This window comes from Nipponia nippon, unplaced genomic scaffold (genome assembly GCF_047370975.1).
Source record: "Nipponia nippon isolate SJK-2023a ecotype South Korea unplaced genomic scaffold, ASM4737097v1 scaffold_5, whole genome shotgun sequence".
In the NCBI taxonomy this organism is placed as follows: domain Eukaryota; kingdom Metazoa; phylum Chordata; class Aves; order Pelecaniformes; family Threskiornithidae; genus Nipponia; species Nipponia nippon.
In genome coordinates this window covers 49091633-49119578 of record NW_028262369.1, presented here as the reverse complement: position 1 = coordinate 49119578, position 27946 = coordinate 49091633, and the positions used below count along the sequence as shown (strand labels likewise).

At 38.7% G+C, this 27946-nt stretch overlaps 1 protein-coding gene across 3 annotated transcripts in view; it reads left to right on the top strand.

Moving 5' to 3' along the window:
• The window catches only part of DNM3 (dynamin 3), a 182143-nt gene that overhangs the window by 14853 nt on the left and 139344 nt on the right, over positions 1-27946 (top strand). For all 3 annotated transcript variants that reach the window (XM_087731920.1, XM_087731921.1, XM_087731922.1), the window contains exons 2-11: positions 2409-2482; positions 12577-12726; positions 14496-14699; positions 15258-15356; positions 16245-16405; positions 18907-19049; positions 21960-22095; positions 23454-23521; positions 25062-25200; positions 27159-27245. In XM_087731920.1, coding sequence (XP_087588046.1) covers positions 2409-2482; positions 12577-12726; positions 14496-14699; positions 15258-15356; positions 16245-16405; positions 18907-19049; positions 21960-22095; positions 23454-23521; positions 25062-25200; positions 27159-27245 — 1261 coding nt within the window. The remainder of the gene's footprint in view (positions 1-2408; positions 2483-12576; positions 12727-14495; positions 14700-15257; positions 15357-16244; positions 16406-18906; positions 19050-21959; positions 22096-23453; positions 23522-25061; positions 25201-27158; positions 27246-27946) is intronic.

Here is a 27946-nt window from a genome sequence, read left to right as displayed (position 1 = left end):
AAGTCTTTTCAGCCTTTGACTCCCTGAAGAAAGATTTTACTGCCTCATGTGGTGCTGTAGAGGACCCTAGTTTGCTTTGTGTGATCAGTTTGTCCTGAATGGCAATTCCTTTTAGCTTCTTAATGGGAAAATGATTTTTTTTTTTTTTTTTTTTTAAATAAGATCCGAAATGCTTGAAAATCAAAGTATGAAACTGTTATCTCAATAGGCACTTTCTACATCCTGGGCTACTGTCACTTCAGTGCATACAGAAAAATGAATATGTTTCTATTAGAATTTTCTGTTCTTCCCCATGAGAAAGTATCAGTAGATGACACTTCACCGGGACACGGGTTTCTCTCCATTGGTAGGTATTGAAATTGTGATAGACCTTTTGAAGGCCTTTAGCATCTCTTTAAGCTAGTTCTTGTATCCTGTTGCTGTCTCAAGTGTTGTAAAATATCACAGCAGATATAAATCAGTATGCGTGATGGTTTTGCATTACCTTTGTTTTAGAGATTTCTTGAATTCCTAATTAATTGTACTTTTGCCTGCAGATCTGTATTTGAGTATAGAAGTTAATGAGCTAGCTTGTGTTTGAACAGCCTCTTCTTTTATGGTGTGCTTTAGTTTGCAGAGTAATCACACTGTAAGCACACATTAACAGGTACTGAGAAAGTGAAACTTTTATCTAGAAATTAACATTGTTTCATTCAAAATGCTGGGGACTTCTAAAGTGGTGTGGGGCACAGCTGACAGCCAGTCTTGTTCCTCGGAGCTTTAGAACTGCTTGCTTATGTGATTTTTTTTATTTTTATTTTTTTATGTCTAGATGTTAGGTTGGGAAGGAAATCTTCAGAGCTTGCATCATGGGTAGAGTTGCAGGCTGCCAAAGCTGTTACCTTGTTGGCGCTTGCAGAAAGAGGTTCACTGTTGTTGCATTCCTGAGCCTGTCTTGACCTGCGGCTTCTCAGACCTAATATCCTCTGATTTGCACAAATAATATCCTGAAGTTTAATGGAATATTTGTGGTTTATTTTTCATAGATGTACCCTCTAGGCTTGTTTTAAACCTTGTAGGTTTGTGTGCTGCATTAAAGAAACTGCTAAAATCAGGCATCCATTAAGTAGCACAAGGTCAGTATGAAGACATGTAATGATTATAGGTAAGATGTTTCTCAAGTGGCCTGAGCAGATCCATCTAAGCAGTTCTGTCTAAAGGCCTGACAGGGCTGTATCTTTCTTCCTTTGACTTTTGTCCTTCTCCCCACCCCTCCCAAACACACTGCACATTCCTGCCTCATCCTTCATACTGGCACTAGCACATGTAACAATGCAGTCACCCAGATCAGCTCTGCAATTTAACTGAAAGGTTCTGCCCTAACCATTTTGCTGCATTGCTTTTCACTGGAGCCAGAGAGGTGGGTTAGCAATGCTGCTAAGGCAGGCAAGAAGGTGATTCAGCATCCCGGCTAAGGCAAGAAAAAGGAGGGCATTTCAATGAGCTTAAGCTCATTGTGAAACTGTCTGTTTACCTCTGAATTTTATTCCCCTGAAGATGTTTATTCAAAGGAAGCACTCTTCAAAGCCCCTCACTGAACCTCATCTCAAGGTTTGTAAGAGTTTAATAGGTATGGCAACTGGGGAAGACCCTTGAAAAAAAAGTCTGTTATTTTCTTTTGGGTTTCTGATCATTGGTTTTGCAACTAACAGTTGGTTCAAAGTTTTTCTAGGGTTTCAGTTGCATAGGGAGCCTCCCTGTCTTTGGAGGCATGGAAAGGATCACGGGGATGCATAATGATATGACCGAGTCACTCCCTTTGCTTCATTCCTTGCTTTCTGGTCTAAGGACACCCCCTCCTGCTGTTCCAGAGTACTTTTAGGGTTCAGCTTTCACTCAAAAACTTCTGGGCGGATGTGTTGCTGGAAAAGTTATTTGGGGATTTGAACTGGAAAAATTAAGTGTGTGAAAGAGTAGGTGCAGCATGCTGGCAATTTGGTTTGGCCAGAGCTTTGGTGTGGTGTGTGAGATTGCCTGTATTCGTATGTCCATATCCTCGTCAAATCAAGTATAGGGTGAGGACACGCTTATTTAGAGAGCCCGATAAATGCGGGCATGGCTTCAGGTACTCTTCCTATGCAAGGTGAGTTTTGAAATGTTATATATGATGGTCATGAAGAAGAGAATTAGTAATGCTTCGAGATAGTAATTTAGTTTTAATATGTATTTGTCTAATGACCTACTGCTACCTCGAACCAAAATTAACAGCCCTACTTTATACTAGTGTTTGATGTAAATCCGTCCCCACCACATTTCCATTTCCATTCCGCTGAAGGTACAAAGAAGGTTCCAAATTAGTCCAATATCTTATGTAACTGGACAGTGCTTTCTGGGTAGTAACTATTTTTTTTTTTTTTTAATGTTTCCAGGGATTTTCTTCCACGAGGTTCTGGAATCGTAACAAGACGACCATTGGTCTTGCAACTCATCACTGCCAAAACAGGTAACTCCTCTCTCTTTTTGGTTCAATGCCTGGATAAAGTGCTGATGTGCTTCAGCAGGAGGAAAATTTAAGCAGTGTGAAGAAAGGTGCAACTAGACTGGAACAAAGGCTCACTGCTTCAAAACTGTATGCTCAAGACCAACTAATCTTATTGTCCTAGCTGGGAAAACAGTAAAATCTAAATCCTAGAGTACATAGTAAATTTAATCCATGATCAAACTTGTAGCAGTGCAGAAACGTTATTACATACAAAGTGTTTTAGAAATTAGCTTAGATTTATTAATTTCTTGATGAGCTTTACAGTTGTATTAGTTAACACACCAAAATTGCTGTACTTCTCCCTTTAACTCTTGCTCCAGTGCACAGAGATTTGATTTCACACAGCTTGTTTTCATGACTTGTCTTTTTTGGTTGGGCTCACTGCACTAAGTAGAGCAGAAGGTAGACTGGGAGTGAACAAGGCTTCTGTGTATTTGTTTGGTGAAAAATAAAAATACAGTATGTGTATACCACTGACGTATTGAGATCTTTCATCAGAACTCACCACTTTGTACTCTTCTAAGAGGCACTTAATCTACAGTTGTGTAGCTCAGTTCCCTAGCATATATAAAAGGAGCTACCATTTTCCATCATTCACATTGTTGTTGTTGTTGCTTCTAAACCAATGTAAGCAACAAAATCACTGGTTTACTATTGACTTCTACTTAAAATAGTAAAAAGAAATGAAATAACATCCAAAACAGCATTTCAAAATAAAAAGTGCTCTTTAAATTATGGAACATGATGAAACTGCCCATAGAACTTTAGTCTGTCCCGATGTGTGAGGTGTAATTAAGTTTTTGTATGCATTTTTTTCCTAAAAGGTCTTTTTGTTGTTCAGTGGGAAGGTAGCCTTCAGTCTGCCTAGGCTCCAGTTTTTCTTCTGAATTACTGCTTGTAAAGCACGTTCATATACTCAGTGCCTCTATGAAATAGAGTGTTTGTACTGTGGAAGAGAAAGGAAAAACTGTGGAATCCAGTATTTCTGTATGCTCAGCTTAGAAACTTTAGGATTTTCAAGTGTGTAATATGCTTATAGTGCTTTATATGTTAAAAGATCAAGTTCGTTTTAGTTAGAGATATGAACACTTGCCGTTTTGGCATATCTGGCTTTTGATCTCTGACAGAGCATGCAGAAATGCATGAATAAGGCCTAGCTATGGAGAATCTTCATCTAATTTTCCCAGCACCATGTAAGAGCAGAAGAAAGAAAAGAATCAAGCTCTGTGCTGGCATTCCTAACAAAATGACTGTGGTGGGTTGACCCTGGCTGGATGCCAGGTGCCCACCAAAGCCGCTCTATCACTCCCCTCCTCAGCTGGGCAGGGGAGAGAAAATATAACGAAAGGCTCGTGGGTTGAGATAAGGGCAGGGAGAGATCGTTCACCAATTACCGTCATGGGCAAAACAGACTCGACTTGGGGAAGATTAATTTAATTTGTTAACAATCAAATCAGAGTAAGATAATGAGAAAATAAAAACTAAATCTTAAAACACCTTCCCCCACCCCTCCCTTCTTCACAGGCTCAACTTCACTCCCGATTTTTCTCTACCTCCTCCCCGCTGAGTGGTGCAGGGGGATGGGGAATGGGGGTTGCGGTCAGTTCATCAGACATTGTCTCTGCTGTCCCTTCCTCCTCAGGGGGAGGACTCCTCACACTCTTCCCCTGCTCCAGTGTGGGGTCCCTCCCATGGGGGACAGTCCTCCACGAACTTCTCCATTGTGAGTCCTTCCCATGGGCTGCAGTTCTTCACAAACTGCTCCAGCATGGGTCCCTTCCACAGGGTGCAGTCCTTCAGGAACAGACTGCTCCAGCGTGGGTCCCCCACAGGGTCGCAAGTCCTGCCAGCAAACCTGCTCCAGCATAGGCTCCCCTCTCCATGGGTCCACAGGTCCTGCCAGGAGCCTGTTCCAGCATGGGCTTCCCATGGGGTCACAGCCTCATTGGGGCATCCGCCTGCTCCAGCGTGGGGTGCTCCACAGGCTGCAGGTGGAGATCTGCTCCAGTGTTGACCTCCATGGGCTGCAGGGGGACAGCCTGCCTCACCATGGTCTTCACCACGGGCTGCAGGGGAATCTCTGCTCCAGTGCCTGGAGCACCTCCTCCCCCTCCTTCACTGACCTTGGTATCTGCAGGGTTGTTCCTCTCACGTATTTTAACTCCTCTCTCCAGCTGCAGTTGCTGTTGCACAGGATTTTTTTCCCTTTCTTAAATACGTTATCCCAGAGGTGCTACCACCGTTGCTGATGGGCTTGGCCTTGGCCAGCAGTGTGTCCGTCTTGGAGTTGGCTGGTGTTGGCTCTGACGGACACAGGGGAAGCTTCTAGCAGCTTCTCACAGAAGCCGCCCCTGTAGCCCCCCTGCTACCAAAACCTTGCCATGCAAACCCAGTACAATGACTAAACTGTGGGGACAGATGAGTTAGTAAGTAAACTCTTACACTCTAACCTCAAATGGTTAAATACTTATTCTTAGACATCCATCCTAGACTTACCCTGACTGGTCTGTATTGCCCTATTTTGTAAAATCATCATTGTCCCTTGGTTAAGGGGGCAATGAAAGGGCTTCTCTCTTTCTGCTATTTTCCCCATTAATATGTTCACATAGTATTACTAGCTTTAGGTAGGCCTCTAGATTTCCATATAGGTGCCTTCTCTGCTGAAAAATAGTTCTTCATTATAACTTCAATAACACAACAAAAACTTTAAAAATTCTGGAGAACTGAGCTTCAGCCTAATTTTGTGTTTCCTGGATGTCAAGACATATTTCTCCCTTTGGGAGAATCCTGTTTGGGATTAGATGCCAAGACCTTTAAAATGCAAGCTTTAATTATTTTGTTACTTTGTTTAAACTTCGTTCCACTGTTGTTGTTTTTGGTGGTGAAATTCCAAATAACATCCTCTTTTAAGCCACCTTTATCGTTCTGAACTAATTTTAAAAGAAGAAAATAAAGAAAACTGCTTAGAGAAGCACAGTGTTCTTTTACAGGAAGCAGATGCCGGACTGATTGTTATCAGGTCCGTAATTATCTAAAATGTCATAGAAAGTAATTAGAGGACTGTGTCAGGTTCTTGCTGCTGTAGCAAGCTTAACTGATCACTAATCCTAGGATCTTTCTTGACTGTTTTAAAAGTAACTTTTCTTAATCTTATAGTATTTCTTGGGAGGGAAGGGGCATGCAGAGATGACTGCAAGATATTTTAGCAACATTTTGGAACTGGCTGAGAATCTTTTTGGAATGTGGATTTGATTGAGAGAGGAGGTTAAAGCTTCATTTAACTTTGAGTCCTTGCACTAAGGGATAAAGATTGGCAGCTGAGGCATTTATGCACACCCAAGTAAGAGGAAACTTTGACCACTCATTATTAGGGTTGGACATGTCATGGAAGGGTGCAGCAGGATTTGGTTGTGAGAAGTTATCAGGGGCCATCCAGCATCTGAAAGATCTGACACATCTGGGTAAAGAGCTGGTCTCTTTATGCACTTTAAAAATGCGGATATGCAAGGGGTAACATGAAACAATTAAATACAAAGAAATTTATCTCATGAGATGTGGAGTATTTTTTTCTAGAATTTTGTTTACTTCCTCTTTTTTAAAAAATTCTGTGTAATTAGTACGAAGCTATTTTGTAATGAACTGTTGACCTCCTTTAATCACTAACATTTTTTGGTGGGAACAGTACAATTCCTAAATGGCTTTATGCCATTTGCACTTCCACATCCGTGCAAATGATGCACTCTGCTGAAATCTTGGAGGCAAAGGCAGAGGTTTTAATTAAATATTGCAACTGACAAGACAGTCTTTAGTAGTTGTGACTATTTTCCTCCAAGTTTGATAATGTGAGAAATAACTACTAGCATACAGTAAGTCAAAATATGCATGTTAAAAATAATTTACAGTTCTCTGAAGGAGTCTGACTTGTTCTTGATTATCCTACTTTGAGTCTCTTTTGGGACTGCCCAGATGCATTTCAAATGAAATTGTAAATGTGGCCTGTATCCAATAAATTACTGTAGTGGCTAGAAGAGAGAGGGAAAAAAAAAAAATCTCCATCTTGTAAATATTTTGAGGCTCCAAGGTGGCTTTCTTGCAGTGAGACGCTGATACTCATTAGTTGTCCCAAAGTAGTTCATTGACAGTGCTGTAGGTAGGATCACAATTTTTCATTCTTATTCTTCATCTCATGTTTTTGGTTCAGTTACTCCTCTTCTACTGAAGAAAAATGGCATATACGATGTCTTGCTGAAAGAGAGAATTGAACCAAATAAGCATGCAGTCTTTGTTCTGTAATAAACAGACCTAAATTCTGGTAAAGCAGCTTTGTTTCCCACCCAGAAGTCACAACTAAAAAAAAGTTCCCATCTGACATCAAGCATGCTAAGCAATCCAAGTGTAGCTTGATGTTTTTCTCTCTGGTCAATGCATTTGGCCCTGGGCAATTCCACAGCCTTGGGAATTGGTGTCAGGTCTAACAAGATTCTTGTGCCTTCGTTGTTGCTAGTCTCTGAAGGAGCTTGGAGAAGAGATTGGTTTTGGAGAAAATAGTCCCATCTGGGAAGATGCAATTCAGTGAGTTTTTAGAAGGCACAGGTGTGGACAGGGTGCTGTTAGCTGGGAGGCTGTCTGATGGTGAACTTCAGGTTTTACAAGGCAGGCAAGACAGCTGTGATAAATTAGCTTAGCCGTTCAGAGGATGTGCACAGGAGGAATTCCACCTACTCTTTTCCCGGATGAGAAGTTGGATGTGAGAGCCTGATGTTTAAATTCAGGCAAAAGACATGCTGGTTCTTTCAGTATTTGACTGCTACTGCATAAGATACAGGGAGCTCATTCATTCTCACCAAACAGCATTTGTTTTAAATGCTCAACTGTTGTGGTATTTCAGCAGTTATACCAATGAGTGTAGAGTGCTGATCTCTCACTTCCTTGCTCATGATTCCTTTTCAGAAGGAGGAATGAATTATGCATTCCTGTAGTCTGTGTGTCTTTAAGATGTGAGTGTTGGCACACAGCTGACCTGGGACAAGAATTTTAAGGCTGCATTAGCGTTTAGTAGTCCTGGAGCAACATAACTGAATTCTGCATAAGGTATATTAGTTCCTTACCAACTTAATGTAATAATAACTTAATAACTTAATACAAACTCTTAATCTTCTCTCTGCAGGTTTTGCCAGTAAGCATGCTAACCTGTAGCAATTTGTCATATGTTACCATAATTTCTTAAAGGAGGGCTAGGGAGCTGGTGGGTTTTTCTTCCTTTGAGTTGGTATGCCTTAATTTATATGTTAAAACCTATTTCTTAAACATTCTAAGTTTTTGTTTCACAACTTTCAGTATACTTCCTAGCTTGGTGATTCTTTGATCTAATACATCAGAAAAATTAAATACTTTTTGTAGGCGTTAATAGATACTTTTAAATGGTGCTGCTGAGTAAGCTTTGGGAAGGTAATGACTTAAAATACCCAAGAAGGTCTTGAGAGGTGGGTTGGTGGGGTGTTTTTTGTGTTTTTTTTTCTCTTGCCACACATTCTGTATAACCTTAGGCAATCTGTTCTTCCTCTTGCTGTGCTTTCTCCTGCCTGTGGAAGTGAAATAATTATCTAGATTACTTGAGACTGGGTAGTATGCTTTTTAAACAGAAGTGGCAACAAAAATGTAGTTAGGTTTTGGGTGAAGCCTTTGTTATAGGTCTTCTGTGTGTTAAAAATACATTGCCTGCTGTATCATTCCTGTTACTTGTTATTTACATGTTAATATATCTTGGCTCTAGGAGGGTTATTTTCCTCATTCTGATAACTATTTTTAGAGGAATTTCAGATTTGCTTAATCGTCTTGCTTCAGTCTCTTTTCTAAAGAAGTGGCAGATTAACATATTTTGAAAATCATTATTGAGGTGGACCTTTTTAGATAAATGAGTCATATGTACAATACCCACATTTGTTCCAGTTCCGCTAATTAGAACACTAGGTGGAAAGTAAATCACCAGAAGGTTCAAAAGACATTCTGACTTTTTTCTGAAGTCTTGCAATGCTCTCTTCTATTGAAGTTGCTGAGCTTTAATGCAAGTATCTTTTGCTGTGAGACTACTCCTCAAGCATACTCATCTTTTATTGCCACCTGGTGGCAAAAAACAATCCTCTAACAGAAAATGAAAAATTTATAAAAAGAATTTAGATTGGTTTTTCGGCTAACACAAATGATCTCGGAGACTTCATCAGCAGGAAGGCATTTGGAGGTCTTCAAGGACAAAAACTAGCAAGGTACCACAGTGCCAGTAGTAGGGGAGAGACTGGACACTTTGCAGGGAGGAAAGGAAGACAGTGGCTGCCGTTTTCTGGATCTCACTCTCTGGCAGCTGCTCATTCAGATGACAAACAGGAATGCTGTAAAGACCAGTAAAGATGTGGGAGGTGTGTACCCCAAAAGCTAAAAGGTGACATTGCCATGGGGAAAAGGTAGGTGGAAGGTGACCCCTTCCTGAGACAGTGAAAGACTCATCACCCAAATAGGACTGATATGGTGGAAGAAGGGTAGTGCTGCCGGTCTGAAACCTGAATTTAAGCTGTTCTTCCTTTGCAAAGGCAAATCTTCCTTGCTGCTGTCTGTGTGTGTGTGTACTAGCAACAGTGCCTGGAGTAACCTGAGCTGATCAGCAGTGACTGCTGAGGTCTGGCAGCATGGGTTTGAGGGCTCTGCCAGTTCTCCCATCAGTGCCCTCAAACAGGGTATGGGCTTCAGCTCATGTTGGGACAAATGAGTCATACCTACACATACTTGATTTTACAAGTGGTCTTGCCTGGAAGGTTTTGTTTCCTTGATCCCAGGTTGATGCTCAGTGACATCAGGAAAGATGGAATCCCCTCATTGAAAGACTGGAAAATGGGTCTATATTTGCCCATCTTCAAAAAGATAATAAAGAAAAGTGACAGAAAAATCAGTCAAAGTTCACTTTTAGGAAAAAGAAATCTGTAATTAGTTGTTAACTAACAACCTGAAAGGTACTTGAGATCAATAGCAGCCAACACAAATTCATCAAGGGAAAAAACCCCGTTATATCAGTCTAAATTTTTTTATTACAGGGTAGCAGGCTTGTAAATAAAGGTGTGGTAGGCGTCTTTTGTATTGGGTTCAGTAAGGGATTTTAAATTATCTCATGTATTTCTCAGGGCTGTTCCATGTCTCATCACATGGCGTACATAACGCGTCTCTCTTTAGCTTAGAGACAGATTTATGAAAGATCTCAAGTGTGTATGTAATTTAAACGGTTTGAAAACAACAATGGCTATTTATTGTTAATAACAATATAGCATTGTGTTAGATTAAATCATACAAGCATAGGGAGAAGTAACTCACAGGCAAAATGGGGAGCATTTTCAAAAATGTTATCCCATACCACTTGTTAGTATGATTTGTCTAATTTAACCAAAATTGAAGAGAGAAATAATCACTTATCATGACACTTGTGGTTGGATGCACTAAAGAGAACTATGCTATGGTAGCTTTTTCATTCTATGTTATCCAAGGTGCTTTGAATGAGTCGGGGGGGCGGGGGGGGGAAGTGTTCTATGTGCAAAGACAATGTTTTAATTTTTTATCTAATTGTTCTTTCTCTTAACATAGCTTCAGTTTTATATAGAAAATACATGTCTGAAAACTAGCCAGTAGGCAGGATCACTTTTTCTTGTCTGGCTTCCTGTCCATTCCCACAAAAATGTAAATAAAATGTTTTCCTAGTGTTCTTCTGTGTATGAAAGCTGAAAACTGAAGATTTCATTAAAGCATGCACTTATCCAGTCTGGCTAAAGGCATCATTGCCAAGGACAGGCTACAGGCTGAAAGGAGCAAAACAAAGCGCTGCTTGTTCATTTGAATTTTTATTCCGTAGGCTGTGCGTGGCACCACAGGTTATGAACCGTTGCAAAGTCTATTCCTTCAGAACTAGTGGGACCACAGATGTGACTGGGAGGAATGAGCTATTGATAAATATTAACACAGCTAAAAAGTAGTAAACACTTTCATTTGAATTACCTTGAAGCCATTTCAGATAGGGACTCTTTCTGTTACTTGAGTGTTAAGTGGAACAAAGAGAAAAGCTTCCTTGACTGTCAGCTGAGTCAGTCAGCTGACTACAACTAGGCACCAAGAATTAATTATTGGATTATGAAATATTTTTCTGAGAAAATCTGATGAACCACTGGAAAAAAAAAAAGTAACTAAGAAGAACACGTTTTATTTTATGCCAGGAGCAGTGCATGAAGAACTGGGACAAAATAAGAACCACTTGTCAGCTCTTTTTTTCAGTAGGTAGCTATTTTCCAGCTTTGAGATGACAAATTTTACAAATGTGAATTCTCAAATGTGCCAGAGCAACTGAGATATTTTGTGCACCATACTAACTTTCACTTTGAAATATTTGAACGTTCCTTGTTTTTTTTAATAAATGGTTGACAATGAAGCATGCAAAACCCACGTTTGTTGTAATTTTGCTGCTAGAGCTAAAAAGGAATATAAGGTATTCTGGAATTCTTAAGTTGTCAAAAGTAAGATGGAGGGTTTTTGTTAGGTGTTCCCTTGTTTTAAAAATAAGACAGGTATTATTTTTTTCTTAACAAGGGTGGGTTTCCCTGTCCCTCCCATTTTGAATCTGGAAGGATTATGGTATTGTAACACAGAAAGGTCAATGTTTGTTGTTTTCGCCTCCTCTCTCTCCTTTTTTGGCTTTCAGTGTGCTTTAACTATTGTTATGGTTTCATGTGTGGTTTTGACTTTTTTTTTTTTTTTTTTAACAGCTTTGTCAACAATAGTAATAAAGTGGCTTTTGGGAAACAGACTTCAGTACTGATACATATGGCCCTCTGTTAATCTATATTCTTGGATCAGGTCTCCTGAGCTGCTGTTCTTTCTTTGAGTACCAAGCAAGCTCTTTGCCCTGATGTTTAAGGACTTTTTACCAAGAAACGTTTTCTAGGGAAGAAACACCTAAATGGAACTTTGAGATCAGGCCTTGATTGCAGGATGAAATGACCGTACACAACTCTGTCCAGCCTTTCTCCAGTCCTACTGCTTAGACCTTGTGGGCACAGGATGTGAGCCTTTATCTGTGATTACTATTTGTGTAATTATTTCTGATTACAGCCTTGCTATGTGAGATAAACTTTTGTGTTCTGTTTTGCCCTATTTGAAGGAAGAAAGTTTTAAAATCCTGAGATGTGCTTTTGGTTATGTACCTCTAGGGCAGGAAATTCAGAAGGATTCAATAATTAGTATCAGTATCTGGAGTCAAGAGTTGGAACAGGGACCTAGTGTCAAGTTTGAGTCTAACAAATTAGACTGTATCTATGCCTGATTCCTGGTTGATGCCTATTTAAGGTAAGAGGGCAAGTTGTATGATATTGAAGACTTAAGAATTCATTGTGTTCTCCCACTTCAGCAAAATCACAGCTATATCTATAAAAGCTTTTACAAACTTCTTAAGCATGGTTTGGATTTAGACTACAGGAAGTCTTTAGGAAATGAGGATCTGTGTTTAAAAACATTACAGTGTTTTTAAGTGATCTTATTTTCATGATGAACTTGAAAAATGTACAGAACTTTTGTTAAAATCATGTGTAACATGGACTGTTAGATTTTGAAAACAAATGCTAATAATCTTTCATGATACAGAACTTGAATGACTTTTCTTCAATTTATTGATGTATTACAGGCAAATGTAATCAGATGAAAACTCAGAATCTGATTCACAATCTGTTCCTTATTCTGTTAATGTAAACGGTATCTATGTGAATCTTTCAGGTTGTTCCAGAAGATGCCATGCTAAAGATAAAAGCAGTAAATCATATCCAGTCAGCTTGGCTTTTAACTAACCCTTTCTTGTAGGCTGGTTTTCATCTGTGCAATCATATCTATAGCATGTGCTCATAGATAATGCTTTCCTGATATCCATGATGACATCCTTTTGTGCATACACATCTGAAGAATACTAGGGGCTTGAAAGTGGGTGTCCAAGTCTATAAGCCTGTGAAATACAGAGTTGCTATTGATATTTTTCACAGAGTATGCTGAATTTCTACACTGCAAAGGGAGGAAATTTACTGATTTTGATGAAGTTCGTCAGGAAATTGAAGTAGAAACAGATAGAATAACAGGAGTGAACAAAGGCATTTCTTCAGTTCCTATTAATTTAAGAATATATTCTCCACATGGTAGGTAAAATCATTCTACTTTATATTTCTGTCATGTAATGTATTTTTTAGCTCTGTCTATCTAGCTGTCTCCTTTTGTATGTGTTCTCATTGCTCGATTGGAAGTCTTCTGGGACAAAAAAACTTCTGAGATTGAGTTGAAGCAAAAGCAGATATGTATCTGGAAGAATCCTTAACTTCTCCTGTGTTACGAAACCATTCTACAGTGAAGAGCTGTTGCCAGTAGAGCTGGGCAGAACGCAGACTCTCTGTCCCATTTAATATTCTCATGATTTAAAAATATTCTCACTCTGCATCAGGATGAAACCAGTCTCTCCCCCAGTACGTATACCATGAGTAGCTCGCTAGTAAAGACAAAGAATAGGAGATGGGAGACTTAGAGGCAAAACTTTTTTGCCACCCTCCAGATGGATTCCCTGATCAGTGATCTAGAAAGTCTTTGTCTCCCTGCCCTATTGGATGTTAATTGTTAGCTGTCACTAAAAATATATTTAGACAATAATGGTGTCTGAAGCTGCTTTCGTTGTAGACCCCCAGTATAGATCAAAGTTAGTTCCTCTGGTTGCCATCTGCGCAATTTAATGAAGGCAATCTAGAGAAAATGTTTTGCATTGAATCTGTCTTGGATACCAGAGAAAAGTGGTATGTTTGGCTGAAGCACTTTATGTTTCTAACCACCTCATCTGATGTCTTCATTGCGAATCGAAGGACAGAAAGATTAAAATAAGAGGAGAGGTAATTAAAGAGATGCTGAATCTCCCTTTGATATACCATGAGCAGCCTTGGCTCTAAACATATGCCCCTGAGCCCTTCTCTGCTATGCAGATGTGGTATAGCCAACTGGAGAGGAGCTGAATTAAATGCTGTGCCTCAAAGCTTGTATGTTGAACATGCTAACTCCAGGAAAAAATTGAAAATTTTCTACCTAATGCTTTTACTTTGTTTTATTAGGATCAGTCTTCTAGTTCAGCAACTGTTGTCTATATTAGCCAGACCCTAAATATACTTCTGGTGTTTCCTTTCTAGGAATCAAATTTTTCTCATTTCTCTAAAGGATACCCTGTTGCCCCAGTACTGGCTGAACAAGCTACGATGCTTCTAGTTGGTATTGTGGCCTGTACTGGAGAAATCATGCCAGAGCAAACCAGGTTTTCTTAATGGATGAACTTTTTAATGTTTCTTAATTTTCTTAAGAAGTTACAGAGTAAAAAAAAACAGCCAACCAAAAAAAAAAACAAACCACCAAACAACATACCCCCAAACCCCTTAACAACAATTTTGCTATATAACTTAGGCTAGCTATTGACTTTTTTTGGAATTTCTTAATTGGAGACACTGTTGAAAGCATGGTCAGAGAAGGACTGTATTTAAAAAAGAAAAAAAGCCTATTTTGGATTGATTTGAAAGATGCAATGGGAATGGTCTGTTGTCTGTGCTCCTGTTGGTGGAAAAAGCTCAGAAAGCCATGTTCATTTGCCTAAGAGCCTCCAAGGATGTTCAGTATAAGTATCATTCTCCTATGCCAGTTGTAATGTTTAAAATATTAAATAGTACTGATAAATCCAGAGATGAAAGACCAACAGGGAAACAAGTGTACTTTTCAGATTGTCAGGCAGGTTGTTTGAGCCATTGACAATATTTATATACCTATAAAGGCAATTATGTGGGGCTTTATGTGACTAAAATTTGTCTGCAGCCATAGATGTGTAGATCTCTTTAGACGTGTCCTGTGTGCTAACCAGTTTTATGATCCTGTGTTTTCCATATAGTATTAAGCCTGACTCTTATTGATTTGCCGGGAATCACTAAAGTGCCAGTAGGGGATCAGCCTCCAGATATTGAGCAGCAGATCAGAGACATGATAATGCAGTTCATCTCTCGAGAAAACTGTCTGATACTGGCTGTGACTCCCGCTAACACTGATCTGGCCAACTCAGATGCTCTGAAGTTAGCTAAGGAAGTGGACCCTCAAGGTAAGCATGATTGAACGTAACCACTTTTTGTTCTCAAGAGCAATAACATAATTGGATGTAATTGACCAACGCTTGTGTGAAGTATAATTTATAATATAGATGAGTATGTATACATTCTTATATAGGCTTCAACATCACAATAACTGTTTGTTAGCTCAGTGTAATTCAGGTAATGATGCTGTAAATGTATTTTTAAAATTTTGTCACTATCTCTTATTAGCAAGTGGGGCAATGCCCATGTAGAAATTTTTGTAGTACCTAGCAAAATGGACCGTGGTGCTGATGGGGTTTCTGGATACTCGCATCATAAATTCTATACAGTCATATCATAGGAATGCTGAGCCTTGTTAAAGACATTTGAGGAACACATTTCAGCACTGGCAATGATGATCCGTTCTTTTCCAGATATACCGTAACTTGCAGTTGTAGCTGGTATTGTGTGATACGTGCTTTGAGAATGTCACATATCTATTATTATATAATTGTAAGATGTAATTGTTCTTCCTGAATATAAATGATTCTTCACTATCTTTTTCCTCCTGTCTCCATCCTGGTCAGGCCTTAGGACCATTGGTGTGATCACAAAATTGGATCTGATGGATGAAGGAACAGATGCAAGAGAAATTCTAGAAAACAAGCTACTCCCTCTTCGTAGAGGTGAGAATGTTCAGTTGCCTATATTCTTTGCAATCCAGAAAATGGTTTGGATAAGGGTGGTGTTTGGGAGTGCTGGAGGTGAATCAAAGGTTATGCTGGACTTGATGAGTTCCTAGCTTTTATTGTCATCTGTTCAGCAAACATAAAAGGGGGCTGTGCTAAAAATATCCTGCAAGTAAAATAATTTTTTTTCTGGACCTGGAAAATATACCGCGTATTCCAGAAACAAGAAGTGTCAGCACAAGTTGATAGCCAGTGTTCTTTTTTGTGCCAGGTTGCTGTCTCTTGTAACTAAGGAATCTTTTCTTCTTTGCATATGACAGAAGCAAGCACCAGAATTTTGGTAATCTCACTGTAAACCAAGTTTTGACCCCTTCCAGAAATTTTCCATGTGATTGTTCTGGCAGCTACCATCACTGTTGCTCATACTGTTAAGAATATCAAGAATTTTGATTCTAGTTATAATTTATTGATGAGACCACCATCTCCTCCCATGGAGTATGTTGGTCCAGCGAACGAGAATAAATTTTCCTGTATTTTGCTAATCTGGTATAATTTATCTATGTAGACCTGGGTGCGTGTTTTGATTTTGTTTGGGTTTTTTTTTTATTTGTTTATTTTTGAAGTGGTTTCTTTGGGGTACACCAAAGTTTCAGATATTTCTGTATTTGAATTGGTGATTTAAAAGGAAGTATATCTGTTATACATAAACAGGATGAACAATTTAGACACTGTTAAGGTCATTACAGTACTTGTAAACAATATCTGAAATGCCTAAATTGGAAAGTTTTGATTGAACTGAGGCAGTCTAGTTCTATTTAATATGAATTCAGTAGTTCAGGCAATAGCTGCGTTGACTTACCCGTTGGTTTTGTGGGGGTTTTTTAGGTTATATTGGTGTTGTAAACAGAAGCCAGAAAGACATTGATGGGAAGAAGGACATAAAGGCAGCTCTTCTTGCAGAAAGGAAATTCTTTCTTTCCCACCCAGCATATAGGCACATGGCAGATCGGATGGGAACACCATATCTCCAAAAAGTTCTAAACCAGGTAAAACCTGAAGCCTTTGTGGTGAAAAGCAGCTTTTATAGTGATAAAACCAATACAAAATCCTTATTAAAATGAATGTTGGTCAGTGAACCTCATTTATTCTTTCCTGCTTTTAACCTTTTCAGTTTTCACAATGTAATTAACAAAGCTGTATATTACATGTAACATATAAGAACTTACTGTGAGAAGTAGTTTCTGACTTTTACTGATAATTCTGCACTCCCCTGTTCGCTTGAATATGAACATAGAAAATAAGATTCAGCTCCTTTGCTGGAAGTATACCATCCTATTCCTTAATTATCATATTTCTTCTAGTTTAACAGGATTTTTTGAATTCAAATTTAGAAATTAAAAAAAACCCACTTTTTTAGAAATCATGTATCCTGAGGGTTCACTGTATGTCTGCACTTTGACCTCAAAATCTACACTTTATTGTAGTTACAGTGTACTGTATATTGATGATATAAATGACAAATACAATAATCAGAACACTTTGTTCGCACTACCTTTATTTTTGCCCAAACCTTTGGTTTATTTCTATGAGTTCATGCCAAACCATGGCATGAAGCTTCCTTCAGCAGGTAATAGAGGTCTATTTCCCAGTTACCTGGAGGAGAAACCCAGAGCTGACTGTCCTAATTAAGACATTGCCTACACCAGACTTGAAGGAATATATAATACTCTTCACTTTACGTCTTTGGGTATTGCCCTTTCCATAGCACCAGCCCTTAGCTTGTTTGAAGAGGAGAAGATCAAGATCAAGTCATGCCTGCCTCTCTAAAATTACTGGTGATGCTTTTTTTTTTTTTTTTTTAAACTCAGTTTATCAGCTGACCACTGTTATTGGCATTCCTACAAGTCAAACTTGATAGTGTTTTTTCCAGTTCACTGTCAAATTGCAGCCTTTGGTCCGGAATAGACAAAGACCAGCTCAGCCTGGCTTTGTCCATTTTGGACAGCAGCTGGAAAGAACAGAAAAGTTATTGATTAAGGTAGGAAACTTAAGTGGCTGCTTAATTTCTTGCTACAGTGACTTTGCAGCTATAACTTGATGGCCAGGTTATGGCATGCTCTGGACTTGCTCAAAAAGAATGCTAATGCCATTTATTTGTGCCTCAGAACCAAAGTCTTCAGCAGGATGCAAGAACTCACTTGTATCCTGCAATTTGGTCTGTGTTTAGGATGTTTTGCCTTTTTTTGTATCTTGGAAGTTTAATCCATGTGTCTTAGTTTTGAGACTGAAGCATGGACTGTCTTATCTGCCCTGGCTTGCATTACTTCATGTGCTATTAACTTTTTTGTGAGCTGTTTTGTAAATTTACCTATTTCAGTATGAACTGTTGCTTTTCCATTGCTATTACTGCGTGTAGAATATTACATATGGGAAGATCTATTTAAGTTTCATCCCTAAGATATTAGGGACCTATTAGTGTTTGTGGTTTCAGGTAATATTTAAATTTCTCTGTATCCACAAGGTGGTGCTCCAGGGAAACTCCAACTTTTGATTTTGTGCCTGTCGGGTCTGCTGAAGAACTTTTATTTTGAGTTTACATATTTTGGCATATGACATTCTTAATTTATAGCTTGTCTGACTGGGGCTGGGAAGAGGGTTTGCAGCATAGTGCAAGAAGTCCACTTTGGTTTTCATCAAGGAATGGGTACAATGCATTAGAAATTTATGGCACAGGTAAGACATTGATAGTGCTGTTCAAGCACATTACAACATATATATGCAAAAGTAGTGAGGTAAGTTAAGCACAGATCTGGTAAGCTTTTTTCTACTCTCCTTCAGTTTATTTTCCAGTACTTTTAGGTATATTTTCAGAAGTGAAAACTGATAGTCTTGAGTGGTAGAACCTTTTTCAGCCAAAAATCAAGTGTTTAAAAAAGGTAAAGCTCATAAATATGAGGGCAAAATCTCTTCTCTTTAGTATACTTTGTACAAGGGAGCAGAAGTCACATGGAGGCGATTTTTCCCAATGGTGGGAGAATGCCAAGCAGGTACTGCGTACGTCTATACTTTCTTCCATGTCTGTTCTTAATGGGCTGTGGATGCTCGGAATCTCTTCCTTGTCCCACATTGCCTTGTGGCTGTAAAGTAAAGGAGTCATCATGCTGAACAAGTATATAGGGAATTGGGGAAACTCCCTTAGGAAAACCAGCAAAATGGGAGTGGTGGCATCAGTGCTGCGTGATGAGAGATCATTTCAAATTAAATAGGTAATGTGTATAACTTTTTTTGTGTGTTACAAAACAAGTATGTAGTAACAGGGCTCAGTGAGTGAGAGGATGAAGGAATTTTTCAAGCCTCCTTATAATGTGTATGTGAAAGGGATATTCTATTGTTCTTTAACAGTCTCCATTGCTTCAAAGATCAAAAGGAACTACACTGGTAAACTAGCACAGGTCATGGCTGATATGCTCGGCAGTCAGAAGGAAATGGTTGTGCTCTTGCTTTCATCTTTATTAACAGTATAAAAGGACTTTTATTTGGTTTTTAGCAACTTACCAATCATATTCGGGATACCCTGCCAGCCTTCAGAAGCAAACTCCAGAGCCAGCTGCTTTCTATAGAACATGAAGTAGAGGTATACAAAAACTTCAGACCAGAAGATCCAACCAGAAAAACGAAAGCCCTGTTGCAGTGAGTGTCTAGTCTTTTGTCTGCTTTTCCACTTTGTATAGGTTTGGTTTGCCTTTTTTTTTTTTCTTTCTTTCTTTCTAATGGGTTTAAATGTAAAGATTAGGATATGGTTAAGGATTCTATATGCAAACTCCAAAGAATTCTGTGCTTTGGATGTTCCAGAACACTTTATTTACTCTACAATTTCAGCAAGATTTTCCCTAAATTAATTTTAGTAATCCTAGAAAAGAGAGAAAGCAGAACAGGAAAAGGTACAAAGATGGGCAGCATAGATGATTGAAGGTAAGAAACTGCTTCCGATTGTACAGACACATTCTTCTGCCTGCCAAAAAGATGACCTCAAGCAAGGGGAGGAGATTGTGTTAGAAGTCTGTAAGATGAGAAGTCTGAAAGGAGAAGAGGGGATGCTTCTTTTTCCAATATAAAAACTTGACTATCCAAAAGATGTCAAAGATGGCAAGATCAAAAGTAATCATAGATGGTAGTCCTTCACGTGATGTGCACCTAAGCCACAGAGCTCTTTGCTGCAGGAGCTGATACTAAAAATTTGTGTGCTTTCAGAAAGCAACTAGGCAAATTCTTGGGAATGGGGAAGACATTTAAGGGTAGTAAGTACAAGGACAAATTCCTGCTGTATGGAACCCACGAACAGCAATTTATTGAGGCCAAGAGAGTGTTCTGGAGAAATATTACTGTGTGCTTGCTCTGTTCTCCTAGGCACTTATTGTTGGTGACTGTCATGATATGGCTATTGTTCTGCTGTAGTGCAGCCATTCTTATATTCAAGTGATAGTGTATTGGGGTGGGTGAAAACCTCTTTCTTGCCGTTTGCCTCTCTGAGCACACATCTGACAAATAGCAGCAAAATAGGTGATGTGATGTGCCACCTGTGCTTGTGTTAAAACTGACCTGGCAGATGTTGACCTTTTTGATCTCAAGAAGTCATGGATTGAATACTGTGGTTTGTCAGAGGAATTGCAACGATTTCTGGAGCTACATTACTATCATAAGTTCCAAACTAGAAAGCTGTTTCACTGCTGAAGTCACTGTCCAGTTTGCATCTCATCCACAAAATAAGTCTGTCTGACGAGACTTTGATAGCACTGTTGTAAAGTGATGGAACAGAGATGACTGTTCATCTGACTTTGAATCAAGTGGAAGTGGGATCAGAGCCCTTACTGTATTGTGGTTTTAGCACTAAGGAAAAAGGGCCATGCTGATGTTTTGGATTGAAGCCCAGTTAGCACCTGCTGCTTTGCTTCATGCAGCTTCCTTACTTAGTCTGTTTCCAGGTGTGCTTGATACTCAATATTGTGTACCTTTTCACCTGAAAGGTCTGCCATTCTTCCCCCCCATCATTTTGGCCCTCTGCAGCCACTTCTATGTTCATATGCAGTTAAAATTTACCTCTTAGAAGAGGAAGCATCTAAAGGAAGAAAAAGAGAGATGTCAAATATATCTAGCTCTTCTCTCTTAAATGAGTGTTGTCACATTCCTACTCTGACTGATTTCAAAGGTTTTCAGCCTTCTCGGTTCTCTGGGATAGATGGTAATAGCACTGGATTGTGAAAATGCATAAGTTTTGGGCAGGATTCATTCTCTAATTAAAAGTCTGGAATTCAGAAGGGAAAATGGTCACCTGAACTAGGGAGGCTTTCTTGAGCCAGCTGAAGACACTGGTTTACTCCTTGTTTTTGTAACAACAGTGTCCAAAAGAGTAGACATAAGTCTGTCCCTCATGACTTAACTTCAGATGTTTTCGTTGCAAAAAACAGAGGGACATCACCTTTGACTCTTCCATGACAGTATAAGACAGGTGGTTTTTATCACTATTTGGTGACAACTGCTAGAAACACATATATGAATTGTTAGGTGTTGCTGGTATCTCATGCTTGTTCTAGTATTGTAACATCTTCTAAAGGAAAAAGAATTCAATTCCATTTCAGCCTAAGTCATTTTACTTGATGCTTCCCTGCATAGTTTTTTTCTAATTCCATCATTGTAAGTAGGTGCTATAGGAGAAATTAACTTCTTTTGTCAGAAAAAATTATCCTCACTTTCCCTTTCTCTTTTGGGGTGTGGACAGTAACATAACTAGAACCCTGGCCTGGTACTGGCAGTGGCTACGTTGACGTGTTAGTACTGCTTCTTGGGCTAGCTTTTTGGCATGGGAAAGTAAGTTCCTTAGCAATCTCTTCCAAGTTTTCCCGCACTGGATCAGCTTAGTGGCTTGATTCACGTCATGCTATTGGACTGTATGTTTTTGAAAGATATTAGAAAGATCAAAGGGTCATTGTGGAGAAGTAAGCTCTCCACAAATGATACCTTTTGCCGTAAGATTGGAGATTTTTGCTTGTGGTGGTCTGCCTTGTTGAGCTCTGCAGTTTCTGTAACAGCATCTAAATATGGATGTGCTTTTCTATTCAAATACAGTAAGTATTATAACTTAAATGTCAGGACTTTTATTTGCTTATCCTACTAAAAACACGCTTATTACTTTCTCATCTCCTAAAAAAAAAAAAAATTAAAAATTTATGTAATAAATAACGGTAGCATTTACAATTTTGTGATCATTGACAAAACATGAATGTAGCCTGGTACCCTGCTGTATTTGTAGCTGACTTCAATATACAGTTTAATAAGCAGTATTCTTTTTTTAAATACAATGTTTATGAAGAAAGAAAATAACATAATGAGCTATGTCCTGTGAGAGAGAAGGGGGGGTGGTGTAGATATGGATTTTATGTATTGGCAGCTTGGCTGAATGAATTGTTGTTGTAGATACCTTTGTCAATTCCTAAACATGTTTTAATAGGCACTAGTAGTCACATAGTACTGAAGAAAGAGTTGGTAGTTGACATGCTTAAATGGTTGTGTTTGGTTTTTTTTCTCCCCTCCTTTGAAATTTAGGATGGTACAACAGTTTTCAGTGGACTTTGAAAAAAGAATCGAAGGATCAGGAGATCAGGTTGATACACTAGAACTTTCAGGAGGTGCCAAAATCAATCGTATTTTCCATGAACGTTTTCCTTTTGAACTAGTGAAGGTATTTATCCATCTTGCTGGTGTGCTTTGTGTTTTACTTATGTATTCTTATGTTCATACTGATAGTAGTAAAGCCAAGATAAGGTCTGATTGGAAGAACATGCTCTTAACTGTGGAAGAAATTACATGAAGTTATAACTGAGACATTTGGCTTCATTTCTAGTTTTGGATACTGAGACATGCTAAAAATTCTGAAATATAGGAATTAGAATATAATTATAGTTCCAGTTCTTACTATTCTCTGTGATTTTTTTTTTTTTTTTATTGTTTTATCACAAATGGCATCTTCCTTCTGGTTAGATGGGGCAGGCAAACAACTACAGTTGGTAAATTTAAGTTGTGTTCAAGTAGCTAGTACCTATTAAAATTAGATTTATGGAAAATAGCCATATTCTGTGTTTTCTGCTTCCTGTATTCAATGCATTAAACCAAAGCCGACTTTCGGTCCTACGCTTTCATAGTGGGAGGTGGAGCAGAAGCACATTTGGTGTTTCGAGATAACATTTCTCCTCTTGATACATCTCTTCTTGCTTACCCATCCTTTGGGTAACAGAATAAATGGAGATCCAGTGGGGTGTAAACTAACGAAACCTGGTTTCCTATGAATTTGTGTTATATATTCTTTGATTTTTTTCTTTCACTGCAGTGACTTCAGCTTCGCTTCACCATGAACTTTGCCGTGTCTCTAGTCCCCATTCTTTTACACTTTTCCTAAGCTTCCTTTCCACCTGTTTTATGTTCAATTGCCTTGACATCCCCTAACTTTCAGTTGGGTGAGAACCAGACAGGGTTGTGGCTGGTTCCAAGGTTTAAATGTGGTAGGTCAACTAGCAGTTCAACAGAACAGATGACAGTTGGGCTTAGGTAATGACCCTTTAGTTTGTGACAACACTAACTTGTCTTGCAGCTAGCTGGCTTTCAAGAAACTTAAAGAAAAGCTTTATAACTTCATAACTGAGACCACTCCTCTCTTAAATTTGGTTGAAAAACAGTAGAATGGGAAGGGGAGGATCAACAGACCATAATCACAGAAGTTGCACCACTTTAGGAAACCAGGCTTAAAAAAAAAAAGTTGCATCTTCCAAATCCTGTTTCTGGCTTACTCTATCAACTCTGCAAAATTCTTCCAGCTGTTAGTATATCTGGAATGGAAGGGTGCATAATTTTCAACAATCCTTACTGCTGACTGTAGCCTTAGTGTTAAAATGTTTTAAAATACTTACGCTTTGTTTAGCACAATTAGAAATTAATATTTTGCCAGTTGAACTGCCTGGCTTCCAGTTATATTGGGAAAGGTAATATTTTCTGCTTTATTGAAAACTTGCCCTAATATGATCTCGTATGGTCTTGTTCCTCTAGATGGAATTCAATGAGAAGGAACTGCGGAGAGAAATAAGTTACGCCATCAAGAACATACATGGTATCAGGCAAGTGCTCCCATGTTTTCAAGCCCAGTCACATTATAGAGGGTGTGGTCTTTTTAACCTGTGGACACATTGGCTATTGGCTGCTAGACTACGTTACTAATGCCCTGCTCCCAGCAGCTGACTTTTTTTGTTGCAATCCTTTACACTTCTGTTTTTCAGGTAGCTGTTTTGGGCCAAACAGTTGGTTTGCCCAAAGACGTTTAATTTATCTCGAAATGCTGGAAAATTATTTTACAGAGAAAATACATGACTTTTTTTCTTGTAGTGTCTGCAGTTCTGTTAAGCCTGTATTCCTGAAAAGTTGTAAGTTTTAGAGGGAAAACTTGTGTCTTGATATGGAGAAAAACCTTTCAGCTTGTGTTGTGGCAGACTCCTTGCACTATGTTACTCCCCTTTATTCTAAACTGTTTCTTGAAATGCCTGATTTCATCAGTGCCTGATGGCTGACGTTCCACTTTGTGGATGTGTCTGCAGTATATTATTAGGTTTGGGAAGAGAAGGTATTCGGGTTTTTGGTTTGGAATGACCTAATTATCTCACTTTGGAATGATCAGTCTGTTTTGGAGGGACACTTTATCAGATGCCTACCCATTTTTTGTTCTTTTGACAATAGAACAGATTCCAAAAAGCTTGGGTTCTTCTTTTGTGGGTTTGTTTGGGTTTGGTTTTTTTGTTGGTTTGTTGGTTTGGTGGGTTTTGGTTTGTGGTTTTGGTTTGGTTTTTTTTTTTGGGGGGGGGTGTCCTTCCCCTCCTCCTATGTACTTTTGAGTATGTAATATGTTTCGAAAGCATTGCTTACAAACTTTGTTGCTCTTAGTGTTTTGGAAAATGTTCTTTGTGTTACTCGTATAGTAGATTCACAAATGGTTGACTCTAGTAGCTGTGGTGCAGTATTTGAACTTTTCTGGCCTTTTTGATGGGAAGGTCTTGATGAGCAATTTATGATAGTGAACTGATAGTTTTGGGCATGGTTTTATAGTTTGCTTTTTTATATAATTTATCTGCCAGGATAGACCTTTGCAAGCAGTGTTTGAAAGAGAAGTAAGGCCTATTTGTTTAGAACTGGTCCTGTGAGGTATCTGTTATATAGGTTCATATACCCTGCAGTGACCAACTGTGAAATTCTCCATATAAGACTGAGTAACAGAACCACATTTCCTCTTGTGAGTGAATAGAAAACTGCAGCTATAGGATACTTACGGGTTTGCTATGCAAGTGATTGTGTATGGAGTACTGCAGCTGCCACTCATCCTTTCTCTAAGGTTTGATGCACTGCTGAAGAGGCCTTACTGCATTATGTCAGTACTCTTTAGAGTTCTCGCAATCATCTTCTAGTAGGGCATGTTTCTACTTTTATATTCTCATAATAACGCTGTTTTTTAGAGAAAGGAGCAAATTTAGTTCTGTGGAAATTGTTTGTGTAGGGTTTGTTATTACTCAGCTGTAAGCCTCTGAAAATGAAGATATGAGCAATTCAGTAAAAAAATCTTCCTTGCATGATGTTTTTATTACTGTCTTACATATGCTTTTATGTCCACAGAACAGGTTTGTTTACTCCAGATATGGCGTTTGAAGCCATTGTTAAAAAGCAGATAGTCAAGCTGAAAGGACCTTGCTTAAAAAGTGTGGATCTGGTGATGCAAGAGTTAATCAACACTGTCAAGAAGTGCACTAAAAAGGTAACTTGCATATAGATCTGGTAATGTAAGTATAATGTAATGGTATAGTAGATAATATAAAGCTTGTCTTGCATTTTACGGTACTGTAAGAGATTTCTGATCTACTCACCTGATGTACAGAGTAAGACTCTGCAGAAGTTGTAATTACTTTAGAAAACGCTCAAAACAATGTAATGCTGGAAATGTTCATTTTTTGATTCTTGTGTTTTGAATATATATATATATATATACACACCTTATGATTGGAGGGTGTTTTTGAATCAAGAGTTGCCCTCAGTTTCCTCTTTAAAACCATGTTTTCATTGGTACTGAAAATGGAACGTAGGCAGCAATTCCATGGATGTGTAAATCAGCAAACAAAATTGTACTTTAAAGTTTTCTTTTCCAATGCTAATAAGAGGAAGAAACAGTGAAACTTTTCTACAACAAAGGCCTCAAATGTGTTCAGACATCTATCAAAGAGAGAAAAATGGTCTTTCTATATTGAAGCTGTACTAGGTAGCACCACAGTTCTTTGCAATGTAAGGGGTCCACAGCTTCTCCTGTGCTTTTTTTCATACACAACCCCAAAATGTCTGATCTTCAGCTCTCAAGAAGTTAGAAGTGGAAAGCTAGGAAGACTTTATCTCCCTTGCATTTGTACATCCTTGCATTAGTGTTGACGAATAAGCTTGCTGTACAGAAATGTTGAAGATGTAAGTGGAAAGAACTGCTGAGCATTGAACTTCCTGATGTGAAAGCTGTGTGTGTCAATTAAACTTTTAACTTAAGATCCTGCAAGTATAATAAATTAAGAAATACGTTCATTAAAACTAAACATAGCATTACTATGAGTTTCTATGTGTATTTGGGAATTTTTTTCCTGAAATGTGTGCTTGGGTTAGTGTAAACTCTTAGAATGAAACCTCAAACTTCACACCACACCCCCAGGTGTGGCTAAGGAAGCATGTCAGATGTATTAATGTGAAGCTTTTTTTTCTCACACTTTTCACCTTCATAGGAAAGTTGTCATCTGTAAATACTGCAACTCACTTGTCTGGAGCATTGACAACTAGCAGTTGCTGAATTTCTGTTGTCTTTTCTCCCATTTCTCTGTGATATTCTACAAGATCGCATTGACTCTTGTAGACTTCTTAGCTAACTGGCTACTTTTATTGTCTCACCTTCTGTTCATCTGTCTTTCCCACCATCTCAGAGTGCAGGGTACCCTAATAGTAGCAAGTACAGGAGCGGTTCTGGCATGTGAGCACAGGTATGCTGAAGTTATTGAGAAATATCCTGTCACGTCCTTTGCATTTTTCTGGTTAATGCAATTATTTTTGTACCAATGAGCAGGTAAAGGAGCTATTTCTTAAAACAGGAAAGGGTGACAATCTTTTTGGCAAAGACCATAGAGAAGCAGATTTACTGCAATGTTTTGAGCAGAGTTTCCAGGTTTTTTTTCACTTTTGTCAAAATTTGGAAGATATGTCACTTGAATTAATTGTGCAGGTTCTTTTCCCAGTGCTATTGGCCAAGTTTACTGTTGTGTTTTGCTGGTTACATTTTTAAGTATTGTTATTGAGATATAAAGATGTTGCCACAAGGTGGAGCCTTCAAAGAACAAGAAACTTGGAAATTATTTAAAGCGCCACTCTGGAATTAGGCACAGTAGAAGAGAGAGGCATGGAGAAACCTCACCCCAAGGCTGATAAACTGTGGTTCACATGTCCAAAGTGTCTTTTCCTCAATGTTCCATGGAGCAAAAGCACAGAAATAATCCAAGGGTTTAGGCCTCTCCAGTTTCTCTGGAAAATGACCATTAATAGCAAGTAAGGCTTACTTTGTAATGTAGTTAACATTTAGCCCAAGCATTTATAATAATTGCTTTCTTCCAAAGAGGAAAGCTGGAGGCTCCCCTGTTTGTATTCCACTGAAGCCACCCTCAGGTGTAAATTTCTATTAATTTTGCTTTTCAGTTGGCAACATATCCAAGGTTGTGTGAGGAAACAGAAAGAATTGTTGCCGGCTACATTCGTGAAAGAGAAGAGAAGACTAAGGATCAGGTGAGAACAAGTAGGAGATCTAACAGTTTGGGGAAGTGTGTGAAGGAGGAAAGTTCTTATGTACAAAGTACAGTAAGACAATGAAGGATTTTTCTTCCCCTCCGCAGCAGGCTGCACATTTTAGAGGGGGAGAGAAATTGCTCCTCTACCATTGAGGTTTCACAGAGGAGACTAGAATTGTTACAGAAAATGCTAACCTGGTCTTTCGAGATTATGATTGTGGCTTAAAATAGTGTTGGCTTGTTCTGGTGCCACAGTGTGCCCATCTTCCTAACTGCCACAACAGCTCTTTGTGGGAAATCAATTAATGATTAAACAAAAGCACGCAGAAATATCTAGCCTTTTTTCTACTTTGTTTCCAGGTTTTTTTAACATACTCATCCCATGTTCTAATTACAGTGAGGCCCACAAGCAATTTTACTGAGACTCTTGTGGGAGTCACAAGCTTTCCTTCAAGTTTTAAAAAAGTTTAAAAAAAACCCCAAAATTCAGAGAAACTTGTTTAGAACATTCATCACCCAGCTAAGCACTCCAAGTCCAGGAAACTTCAAAGCTTAGATTACATGTGAGAAAATCCACTGGAAGTGGAAACAGGAATTTACTGTCTGGAGAGTGCAGAGTGTGACAACAGAAATATTTGGGGAAGAAGGGTTAGGCAGAGCTCCTAAGTTGTTCTGGTCTCCTGGCTCTCTAGTCCTGTC